The 12,826-nt window shown below is 36.6% G+C and overlaps 1 protein-coding gene across 1 annotated transcript in view; it reads left to right on the top strand.

Moving 5' to 3' along the window:
- The window catches only part of CDH8 (cadherin 8), a 355,394-nt gene extending 342,886 nt beyond the window's left edge, over positions 1-12,508 (top strand). The window contains exons 13-14 of the mRNA XM_057314604.1: positions 8,805-9,056; positions 10,419-12,508. Coding sequence (XP_057170587.1) covers positions 8,805-9,056; positions 10,419-10,912 — 746 coding nt within the window. The 3' untranslated portion in view covers positions 10,913-12,508. The remainder of the gene's footprint in view (positions 1-8,804; positions 9,057-10,418) is intronic.
- Positions 12,509-12,826: the final 318 nt, after the last annotated feature.

Below are 12,826 nucleotides of genomic sequence, written 5' to 3'. Positions count from 1 at the left end.
AGAGTGTCTCTTCTAATAAGGGCACTAATTCAAGGCCCCACCCAGGACCTCATTTAACCTTAATTACTCCCTTACAGGATCTATCTCTAGACACAGCCACACTGGCAGTTAGGGATTTAGCATATCAATTGCAGGTGGGGACAGGAGCACAAGCATCAGTCTATAACAGTACTTACTGGTTTATTTACAAAAGGAAACTTTTCTTATAAGGCTATCAATAGTCCATGAAGGAAGATCTATTGATTGCCGACTCCAAATGATTCAAAGACTGAATATTAACAATCAAAGACATTCCTCCTAAACTAACTATAGGAGATACTAATTCAGACTACGCACCTCCCTCCGAATTTAAGACTGTCATCCAATTTCAGCTTGGTAAAAGGGAATTCTGGTGCGTACCTCTTTACCACGACGGTAGTTCATGTATTTTAGATATCTGAGACGGTACTTCGGATATTCTTCCCCTTGGTCTTCTCTATTTGAATCTAAGCATTCTTAGTTTATTGCTCATGTTACAGGATAAGAGATATGCCCAGATCAAGACTTAGAAACCATGAGTATTTCTCTTAGATTTCCATATAGAGTCAGGCTATATATCCTTTCCAACAGCCTAAAATCGAACCTTCTCATGGACTTATTCTGAATCATATATAATTCCATAATTCCCTATGACAAAATAACATGAAAGGAAATAAATAGGAGACCTACCAAATGCGGCTAATGATTACCTAGTCTTTCATTCCCTTAACAAATCTTTGCTGAGTACTCATTATGTATCTTAATTGGTTATTTGTTACTTAGAAGTTCCTCAGTTTGTTTCTGCATCCCCAGGGTCTATCACATCCCTATTACTATATTATTTCTTTGTAATAAGTGCTTTGATGAAAATATAAAGTTTTTTTTTTTTAATAAGATTGCATAACAAATCTATCTGGGAAAGTTGGGGACAGTTAGTAAAGGAAATTATCCACAAAAATAAAAAAGGCATTTAAGCACAGCCATAAAGAATGCATAACTATTAATTCAAATTAGGGCTAAGGGAGGGTAGAGAGACTATCAGTCAGAAGAAAGAGCAATTACAAAAGTGCTGAGGGGTGAAGATCCTTGACTAAAAGGCCAGGGTGGCTGGAACAGAGTGGAATGGTAGGACATGAATCAGGAGAATGAGGAAGGGCCAAACCATGCAAGTCACATGGGAAGAAAAAGAATCTGTAACAAATTCTACATGGACTTAGCAAGCTGCTGATGTATACTGAGTTGATCACGTCCTTAAAACTGAAACATTCTAAACAAAAGTGGACAAAACAAGCTGACCAGTGTTGTTAAGACGACCTTCGCTCTGTGTCAAGTCCTGTGCTGAAGGCTGGAAATAGAGCCTTGACTAAGGCTAGTCTCCCTCAAGGGGGTTAGACTGTAGTGAGATAATAAATACACATTTTACTGAATATTATCTGTTTTCTCTACAAGGTAAAAACACTGCATAAAAATTCTAAGACTTTAAGATGGCTGTTTTTGATACAGCCTGTAACGACTTCCAGTAAAGCTCTAACAGGTAAATCTGGAGGAAAAAAATGGCAACAACTAAGCATATAAGTGAATATATTTATTTATGATGAATCTGTTATTAGAATCTGAAGGGAATTTCATACATAATGGCATAATGTAATATACTGTCTGAAATAAAGCAAGCCTATATACCTACCATTTATCTGGTCCCTGCTTTACTGTTTATTTAGTGTAGACCTTGTATTACTCAGCCAAGGAGTAAGGAACCCAATGATATCACTATTTTGGGTATACTGTCATTTGGAGTATGCTTGGTGCTGTTGGTCCACTTTAACTTCCCACCAAGATCTTTCCTTCAACAGTCAGTCACAAGCAGAAACAAATAGGTTTGAAGTATGAAGCAAGATTCTGGGAACGGAGTCCTTCATACCCCTTGGTGTAAAGCTCCTAAGCAGAACATTCCAAGAGGATGAGAAAATGGGAAAATCCCTAACTGGAGGAAATTTAGGGAATATGGATATATGACTATTTCATCTACTAAGAATATCAGACAACCAGGTGATAAGTTTAAGAAGTGTCGCTATCATCTCAGTGCAGCATAAATGCATGAGATGGGCAGCAACTGGACATTACTCTCCACCTGGATATTGATCCTCTCTCCAGAATGCCAAATGATTTTGTTCTACCCTTAAACAGATCTTGATAAAACACCCTTCTTCCCTTTCTCAAACCCTGTTTTTATATACTCAATTTCAAGAGATTTAAATTTAAAAATCATGACATACATGTCTATGGGCTTTCAGTGAGCACTCTTTTTTCCTCATCAACTTTCCAGTTTTAGAAAATGTGTTTTCTCCAGTAAGTCATTATCAAGATATGCTCTTCCGTTTCCTCAAAAGGAAAAGTAAACGCAGTAAGTGTAAAAATCAGGGGCAGAAGCCATAAGATAGAATAGGTTGCAATGCAGAGGCAAGATGACAGAAATTGGAAATGCATGAAAATATGAAGGACTGAAAAGGTTTTTAAATAATACTATAATGCAGTTGAATCCAGGTTTAGAGGTGTTGAACAATTGTCCTTTATGTGACTGCCTTTTCCCTTTGCCTCATTGGAAAGAAAAAAAGAAAAGAAAAGAAGAAAAATTAAGGGAAAAAAGTGCAAGTGAACAGATAACAAAAAGTACCTTCCAATAAATACCATCAATCATCTTAATGTTAAAAGTCAAAAGCTGTTTTCTTTTTTAGTATCAAGAACAAGGTACAGGTGTCATCCTAATTTCTTATGCTCAGAATTGTTAGAGGGTCTAGTTAGTATAGTACAATAAGAAAAAAATAATATAGGCATTTAAGACTATAATTTTCCCTCTAAACATTGCTTTAGCTGTATCCCTCACATTTTGATTTGCTGTATTTTCATTTGCATTGTCTCACAATACTTTCTAACTTTCCTTTTGACCTCTTCTTTGACCCAATAGTTATTAAAGAAAGCACTGTTTAATTTCCACATATTTGTGAGTTTCCTACATTTCTTTCTATTACATGCATTTAATTTAACTCCATTATGGTCAGAAAACATATTTCGCATTATTATCCTTTTAAATTTACTGAAGTTTATTTTATGGTCTCCCATATTATCTACACTGCAGGATGTTCCATGTGTACTTAAGAAGGATATTATTCTGCTGTGGTAAGTGCAGGGTTCTATAGATAGCTCTTAGATACAGTTGGTTTACACTGTCTCTCAAGTCCTCTATTTCCTTGTTTATTTCTGCCTAGTTGTTTTACTCATTGTTGAAAGTGGGATACTGGAATATCCAGCTGTTACCTTTGAATTTCTAGATATCATATGTTCAAGAAAATATTACATACTTACTGTTTTTTATACAATTGCTTTTTAAAACACTTAAGAAAAAAAGGAGAAAAACTATGTATTCCATCTTTCATAATGACATAATTACTTTTCATGATGCTCTTTGTTTTTAATGTGGATTTGAATTACCATCTGGGGTTATTAGCTTTCAGTCCAAAAAAAGTTCGTTTAGTGTTTCTTACAAGGCATGTCTGCTGATGACAAATTCCCTCAGCTTTTGTTTATTTTCAAAGTCCCTATTTCATATTCTTTTTGTTTGTTTTGGAAAGAAAGCTTTGTTGAATATATGATCCTTGCTTGAAAGTGTTTGCTTTAAGCATTTTGAATATGTTTATCCCATGTCCCTCTGGCCTCCATTATTTCTAGAAAACTTCAGTTATTAATCTTTCTTTCGGGGGGGGGGGGTCCCTTGCAAGTGATGAGTCAGTTTCTTCTCCCTTTAAAGTTGTTCTCCCTGTCTTTGGCTTTCATTATTTATACTATGATACATTGTTTATGAATCTCTTTGTGTTTACCTTCTTGGAGTTTTTTGAGATTTCTGAATGTGTAAGCTAATGTTTTAAAAATCTTTTGAAGTTGTCAGCTTTATGTTTTTCTTTTCCTTTCTTTCTCTCCTGATATTTTTCTTCCACATGTGTTGGTACACTTAATAGTGTCCCACATTTTTCCGAGTCTCTGTTCATTTTTCTTCATTCTTTTTTTCTCTCCATTCTTCAGCCTGCATATTTTCTATCCATCTATCTTCAAGTCCACAGATGCTTTCTTTTGCCAGCTCAGATCTACTGTTTAGCCACTCTAATTAATATTTTATTTCAGTTATTGTGCTTAACTCCAGAATTTCCATTGTGCTCTTTTTAAAAATAATTTCTATCTACCCATTGATATTCTCTATTTGATGTGGCAGTATCACCATACTTTTCCATTTTTTCTTTAATCATGGTTTATTTTAGTTTACTGAACACATTTATAATGGTCCCTTAGAAGTCTGTATAATCTGATAGCTGGTTGCTTTCATGAATAGTTTCTTTTGCTTTTTTTTTTTTTCCCCTGTTGTATGGGCTTCCTGTTTGTGTGTCTTGTAATCTTTTGTTGGAAACTGGACATTTTAGATAATTTATTATAATAAATATGATTATTGGCTCCCCACCCAGAGCCTGTCATTGCAATTTACTTGTTTATTTGTTTAATGACTGGCTGGAGTATTTTCATTAAGTCGATTTCCTCTCTGCAGTATTAAGCCACTGATATTTCACCTCAGGAGATCCCAGCCTTAGGTATGCCCACAGTCACCCTAGAATGACACTGGTTTTGGCAGGGTTCTCTTTGTCTCTTTCCCTAACCATGCCCCAGTTGTTAAGCTCCACTAATTGCCAGATGATTTCTGTTTTCAGTTTTGGGGCAAGCTTGCTCTACAGACTAGAAGGAGCCCAAACTTGATTGGATTAGAGTTTTCTCTAGGTCAGTGTTCCAGATATGTTCTGCCCAGGCATGTTCCTCCCCCAATCTCTAGCTCTGGTCCTCTGCTTGCAAAATTGTAAGCCACTGACACTGAGCTGAGTTGGAAACTATGATGTGTTTCTCTGGGTGAAGCATCTGCTTTAGATGATGAGCGCTAGGGGACGGTAGCCTCAAGTCTTTTTGACTTGCCCCTCCCAGCATGTAACCACTGCCTTACAGGTCAGGGGAAGGGCAACTGAGGCCCTATAATCCCAGCAGAGCTCTGCACAGGGAGATTCTCTGTCACACAAGAACAGGCTGTGAGGAAGGAAAGCGCCCTCTCTTGGCCACACTCACCCAAAATTTAGTTTCAACAGAAGATGTCTAGGAGTAGGATGAAACTGGTGTCACCTCCTATTTCCCAATAAGACAGTCCTTTATCTGCTAGCTGAGGGGAGGGGGAGCCCTGTGTTCTTGGCTGAACCAGTTTAGAGTAGGATTTCCATCTCACAGAACTGGGAGAAGGGATGGAGAGTGGGTTCTGCTTCACACACCATGATCTCACTATTCTTACTAACCTTTGGTAAATTCTCTCGGATAAATGGTTCTTCATTTGCTGCTTGCCTCCAGGACCATTTCTAGAGATGTTAAATGGTTTTCCTTGTATAATTTTCACCATTTTCACTAGGGAACAGTTCTGTGGAGCTCCTTACATTGTCTTGTTGAAGTGGAACTCTGTAATGAGATATATTTTTAAAAGTAAAAAGGAAGGTTTAGAAGATTGTTAAAATTAAAATTAATGCATAAAACAATTGCACTCTATACACTAGCAACAATGATTTGAAAGTGCATTTTTAAAAAGGTAATATTATCAAAGCAACAAAATATATACAGTACCAGTGATAAATCTAACAAAAGATGTGAAATTCTCTTGTAGCTAAAATAAAAAAAATATTGACATATACTAAAGGAAATAAGGAAACTATGATCTTGAAATGGAATACTAAAGATTATAAAGATGCCAATTCTCTCAAAATTGACTTACATTTTAATATAATTTCTACGCAAGTTCTTAGAGGGATTTCCAAAGAACTTGATAATCTGATTCTCTATTTCTCAGAAATTAGCAAATGAACAAGAATAGCCAAGATACTCTTAAAGAAGGGCATGATGGGGAAAATAACCTCATAAATGTCAAGATTTATTATAAAGTTTCCATACATAAAATGTGAGTGTGGTATTGGTGGAGGATTATAAAAACAGAGCCTTGGAACATAATAGAGAGCCCCTAGAAGATGAGGATGCACAAAAATTTGACTTGTGAGACACTGAGTGTTGAAGAGCAGTGGGTAAGGGGTAAGTCCCACAATAATTAACCGTAGGAAAATTACCAGTACAGAAAAAAACCCAATTCCTTACAATCACCTAAATGTGAAAAATAACATTTAAAAATATTTTATGTAGTTCACAATTTTAAAAATAAATTTAGAAATACTAATCTAAAAGAGAAAAAATTGACTATATTAAATTAAAACTTATGAAATTAAAAGGCAACACAAGTTTTAAAGAAACCAACTACTACTGTATAGAAGACGCGTAACATGTAGAAAAAAATGTATTTCAAATACAAGAATTTGAAGTGTGTAAAACTGCTGGTATTTGTTTTTTAAATGTATATGGTAATGACAATTTTATTTGGCATAATAAAATAACTCAAGTAAGTCAATAATAAATATAAACACTAATAAAAAATAGAAAAAAAGGGGCGCCTGGGTGGCACAGCGGTTAAGCGTCTGCCTTTGGCTCAGGGTGTGATCCCGGCGTTCTGGGATTGAGCCCCACATCAGGCTCCTCTGCTATGAGCCTGCTTCTTCCTCTCCCACTCCCCCTGCTTGTGTTCCCTCTCTCGCTGGCTGTCTCTATCTCTGTTAAATAAATAAAATCTTTAAAAAAGAAAAAAATAGAAAAAAAATCGGGGGAATGAGTAGGCAGATAGTGAATTGACTTGCTTGAATGTAGCAGGTAAAATCTGGCAAAAATGTCTCACAGACTTCCTCTACTCAGTCAATAATTTTCTGTACATGGGAGGGTAACAACATATGCATATGCCAGGTATAGTAAAAAATATGAGTTGAGCGGTGGACCCACCAATGCTTTTCTAAGTACTAAAGAGAATAGCTTTCTTTGGCAATGAGCAATACTCCTGCTGCAGTTTCTAAATTATCATTATAGATTGTTTTAAAGAGAGAATATGCAAAAATAGTTTCCCATATAAATAATGTCAACCACAAAAAGACAAAGCCTCATTGTAATTTTATTAATTGCATCTTGAGGAACAATTCCCATCTTCTGTTTTGAACTATAGTATATGAAATCATCCACAAATGTTCCTTGCACTAATTAACTGTACTCAAACTTGTCACACACTTTCTGAAAATAAAACATGGCTACATATTCTCTATCTGTTGTGAGATAATGTTCTCCTGTTTTTAGCTTAATGGTATTTCCTTCTAGGTCATGGAAATAAAGATAACTGGATCATTTGGTACAACACTGCGTAACTCTATTCGAGACCTCTTTTCACTCTTCAGATTACTAAATAATGAGGCAAAACCAGAAGAAATTTAGAAAAAATGTTAACACATCTGAGTGTTTTCCTCTTTGCTTACTAGCAAGGCATATTATAGATCCACTTACATCTCAAACAAAAGTATATGTAATTTATACATCTATTTTGGGAAATGGCTATCATTTTTTAAAAAAATTCTGATATAGCACTACATGGTACAGAATATTTAACATACTTATTTAAAGTCATTTGAGTGGAATATCTGTTCATGTATCTCAGTGTGCTGGACCAGGACATCGATGACCAGGAATTGGACAACAATAGCTTGGAATCCCTGCTTAATACGCAACAATGAGGCAGCCAGGTGTTCTAGGGTCTATAAACTTGCCAATATGTGAAACAAAATTCTAACTGAAATAATCCTTTTGGCCAAATAACATTATACACATTAACCAATACTATGTTTATTTGCTTTTGTCTAAAATATCGGTAAGATAATGTGTTCCCATTTTGAATAGATGTAGGTCTTTCATTAATCAAAATGAGAAAATATTAATAACTAATATATAAAATATGAGTATAGTTCATGACCTAGGCATGAATGACCACAAAAATTTATTTTGGGGGTAAAACTCTGAGAACCATAGGGCTAGCATGGGTCCAATTACTCCTCACTGACAAGTTTTACCTTGCGCCCTTCAGTATTGCTTAAATGTCTTAAAGTACTGCTCTAGATAGCCAATGTATCTTTCCAAATTCATCACTCAATACATGCAAAATATAACATCTGCTTCTGTAACTTCTCATTTTATTCTTATTTGTGTAACCACTATAGGTCTTCTCTACAGAATTTTAATGTATGTGGCATATCTCCTCCAATTGGCAACAAATGGGATTTTTGTTCTTAGTTTAAATGCTCAAGGGCATGAATGACTCTTTATAGGCACCTGTGGGAATCAACAAAGTGCACTGTTTTGCATGCCATATTGTCATATAGTCTATCTTTTAATACAGAGCTTCGTCAACATGCTTTTCAAATGTGGTGAAGTTATATCCAGCCAATTTTGCATTGTCAGGATAAATGAGAGAAAATTAATCTTATTTATGGAGATATGGGTTGATTTGTGTCTTCTGAAAGGACACTTGAAAATTATTTTTATAAAAGAAATCTTTTGCATTTACAAAGTGATGGTAAAATGTCATTAGTTTATCACGGAGCCCCATTTATTAAACCCTGTTAGGGTGTGGATGTTTTGGTCCATGCCAAATGGGGAAGTGGGGAGAAGGGAGGGGGAAAGAACCTGAGCGGTCCAGTGGAGTTGGGACAGTCTTGAGTTTTGCAGAGGATTTACTAGAAAAACAAGGGTTGTTTGGGCAGCCATTTTGAAACGATGCAAACTATTTTAATTTTTACTTTTTCCAGATAATTCCCTCAGCATTTTGGCAAAGCATAATGGATTCAACCGCCAGAAGCAAGAAGTCTATCTTTTACCAATCGTAATCAGTGATAGTGGGAATCCTCCTCTGAGTAGCACCAGCACCCTGACCATCCGGGTCTGTGGCTGCAGCAGTGACGGAGTTGTCCAGTCTTGTAATGTTGAAGCTTATGTCCTTCCGATTGGACTCAGTATGGGGGCCTTAATTGCCATACTAGCATGTATCATTTTGCTGCTAGGTATGTATTTCCTTCATAGCTTAATGGTCATCATTTTTCTGGTTCATAAATGACTGTAAATTAGGACAGCAAACCTGAACCCCAGTGAAGTGTCAGCATTCTTATAGGGAAAAATAACTTTCTTGCACTTCTGCAGGCTTTGAGATCACTAAAGAGGGGTGAAGGAAGAAAAGTGCTATGGCAGCCAACGTCCAGTTGGAGAGGACAATTCAGTGCCTTTTTCAATCCCATCACCAGTGAAAAGATGGGAGTATAATGGTGGTGGAAGTGGGGATGGACCTTTATGTGGTTACAACAGCATCTATTCTATAAAAAGGCCTACAGATCTGACGTACACCAATTTACTGCAATGGGATGCTCGCATGTATCCAAAATACTCTTTTTCCTAAATAATATATAGAGTGGGTTGCTGAGTCCACCCAAACACGAAGTTTGATGAGATAGAAAGAAAACAAACAAAAAATTTTTTTTAATTACACTGTGTTCCTCAGATATTTTCTTGATATCAATGTCAAATTAAAATGAAGATTGCAAATTAAGGCACGTTTTGTGACTTTTCTATTGAAAATATCCAATTATAAAAATGACATCAGAGAGTAGGAAGATACACAAGAGGAAAGTCGTACGTTATCCTGTCCTTCAGCAAAGGCTATGTCAGTTACTATCTTTCCAGTTGCAGCTGTCCTCTTCACCCAGTGTCTGGATTAACCTTATTTCTAGCCATATTGTACCCCATGAGCCCCATGAAGTTTGATTTGGCTAGCCTGGCTTGTTAGGTATGTATCCGTTTCCCTTTGCCCACCCATAGGCTTACCTTCCCAGACGGAGGAGCCCCAGCTTTTCTACAAGACAAGAAATTGTCCGTGCCACTTTGCGTTCATGCTGATATATCACTTCATCTGTGAATGAACATTAGTTGATTGGAGAGAGTCTTGAAGAGCTGTAAGATGCAAAATACACTAGACAGGATTAATTCTGCTCCTTTTCTTTATAGAAGAAGGGCATGGAATCAAAGGATATTAAATGGCTTGTCCAAGAGCCACAGCAAGTTAGTTATCTTATCTGTGCTGTTTTCTATTTTGTGCCATTTATTCTAGAGCTTATAACAGTATTACATGCAGCTTTCACCACGGATAGATGCAAACTTACTCTTTTAACCCAGCTTCATCACCATTTAGTACGCAGAAGCAACCTGGAATAATACTCATTCAGAATTCAATCCCCATCCTTCAGAAAGGTGTTTAACTTAATTCCCACGTGAACGTTATTAAGGCAATGCCACTCTCTCTTAACATGCACGATGCGGTACTTGTGAAATTCTTTGCGAGTTAAGCTAATTGTTATTTCACATTTTCCCTACAGTCATCGTGGTGCTGTTTGTAACTCTGCGGCGACATAAAAATGAGCCATTAATTATTAAAGATGATGAAGATGTACGAGAAAACATCATCCGCTATGATGATGAAGGAGGAGGGGAGGAAGACACAGAGGCTTTTGATATTGCGACTTTACAAAACCCAGATGGAATTAATGGATTTTTACCCCGTAAGGATATTAAACCAGATTTGCAGTTTATGCCAAGGCAAGGGCTTGCTCCTGTTCCAAATGGTGTTGATGTCGATGAATTTATAAATGTGCGGCTACACGAGGCAGATAATGACCCCACTGCCCCGCCATATGACTCCATTCAGATTTATGGCTATGAAGGCCGAGGGTCTGTGGCTGGCTCTCTCAGCTCCTTGGAGTCCACCACCTCAGACTCAGACCAGAATTTTGACTACCTCAGTGACTGGGGTCCCCGCTTTAAGAGACTGGGAGAACTCTACTCTGTTGGTGAAAGTGACAAAGAAACTTGACAGTGGATTATAAATTAATCAGTGGAACTGAGCATTCTGTAATATTCTAGGGTCACACCCCTTAGATACAACCAATGTGGCTATTTGTTTTAGAGGCAAGTTTAGCACCAATCATCTATAAACTCAACTACATTTCAATGTTGAACCAAAAATTAATAAAAATAAAAAGTATATGTTAGGAGGTTATAAATCTTGTGGAGTGTGAATTAAAGTATGTGGAGTGTCTAGAAGTCTTTGGATATTTGATATTTACCTAACCACCACAGACAAAGATTGGGATCCTGGCTAATCCTTAGAGAGATGGTTTAAAAAGAGGAAAAAATCAAAATTAAAAGGTGCTTTCTTAGAAAAATGGACCTGCAAGAAATGTGCTGCTGATATGTGTCTTCTGCAAGGATTTTTATAAATGCAAATGGTTTTTTCCCCTTCACCAATAAGGATCCCGCCACAAATGATAAAGCAATACTTGGTCCGCTGTACATGATGACTTTTTGGAGTTTGGGGAGGCCTCCTAGATTATACGGTACGGTGACCACACATTGTACATAACTGTTGGCCCCACTCATCAGAGACTAAATAGCATCCTTAAATATTGTGTCGAGCCTTAAAATATTCACATGTTCGTAATCCATTCCAGGGTGGGGATTGCCAACTCAGTGGTGGGAGGAGAGAAATCCCATTCAAACAGGCTTGTTTTCTGGAAGCAGGATTACTCGTTCCCTCCACTTCATCTTCTTCCACAAGGACACAAAGATAAACTGTATCACACAGTGGACTACATAAGAGACAGATGGTTTTATTGCTAGCGCGTGAATTTATTTGTTTAATCCTCAAAATAAATATTTTATTGATGTCCATTAATGTTTTTATTTATTAAGGTCGGTAATCTATAGATTAAGGGACTATATGGAAAAAAACCCCTAAATTATATCCATTAATAATCCTTTAGATTGTTTTATATAAATATATATATATACAATGAATGTTTAATACATGTACATTTTGATGAGATGAGTATGGCAGGCAATATTATCAAAGGGGGAGCTACTAGTCTCTTTAGAGTAGAAAGTGTCATTGTGGCTGGTGATGGCAGGAGCAACATTTTCCCAGAGAAACTTTTGGACTGTTTTCTATTTTGTTCATAATCCTAGTATTTGGTGTTTTTACTACAAGCACAAACATCTGAAAGTATATTGATTCATGTGAATATTTAAACTCTAGACTTTTAGATACCTACATAATGCCCTGCCCAATAAACATGCTTCAAGTTCCCCCCCTGTTTTAGAGCAGGAACTGGTTTGTACATAATTTTACTGCTTTTGTTTTTAGCACTTCTCTCCCTGATCTTCATGGTGATGCACAGAACGTCTTAGACTCCAAAAAAAGAACAGCACTAGAAGATGTGAGCATATTCAATTTGTAACACAGTCCTGCCATTTAGAAGTAGAAAATGTATGATAAAAATCAAGTACTACATGCAGATCATTTTAATTTTCTACTTTGCTTTAATGCAATATTGTTTATTTACTTCATGTATTGTATTCAGAGAAACTCCTGTATTGTTTCCTACTTTGTGAAATATATTTTTATAAATACCTTTGTTGTCATCACTTTTTTTTTTCCCAATCAGAGGAAGATCTGTTAAGAGAGACATCAACTCTAATTCGCATTCTAGAATGTTCAACTAAATTATCCCAAGGGTCACTTTGATTTGTAAGAGTCTTTATTATAAAGAAGCAGAGAAGGGAAATGACCTGGCAATGATCACACAGCAAGTTGCGAGCAGGGACATTAAAGGAACGTGGTGTATGGAAAGGCTAGTCCAGCTGTGTCGGTTGGGTCCTCCTGGCAGCAGAAACTTAACAGAGTTAAGAGTAAAAGAAAAAAGAAGCAGGAATGAGCAGGGCAAGACTT

The sequence above is a fragment of the Ursus arctos genome, unplaced genomic scaffold, assembly GCF_023065955.2.
Source record: "Ursus arctos isolate Adak ecotype North America unplaced genomic scaffold, UrsArc2.0 scaffold_19, whole genome shotgun sequence".
Classification (NCBI taxonomy): domain Eukaryota; kingdom Metazoa; phylum Chordata; class Mammalia; order Carnivora; family Ursidae; genus Ursus; species Ursus arctos.
The sequence above is the reverse complement of the archived record's forward strand: the minus strand, read 5'-3'. Positions and strand labels throughout refer to the sequence as shown.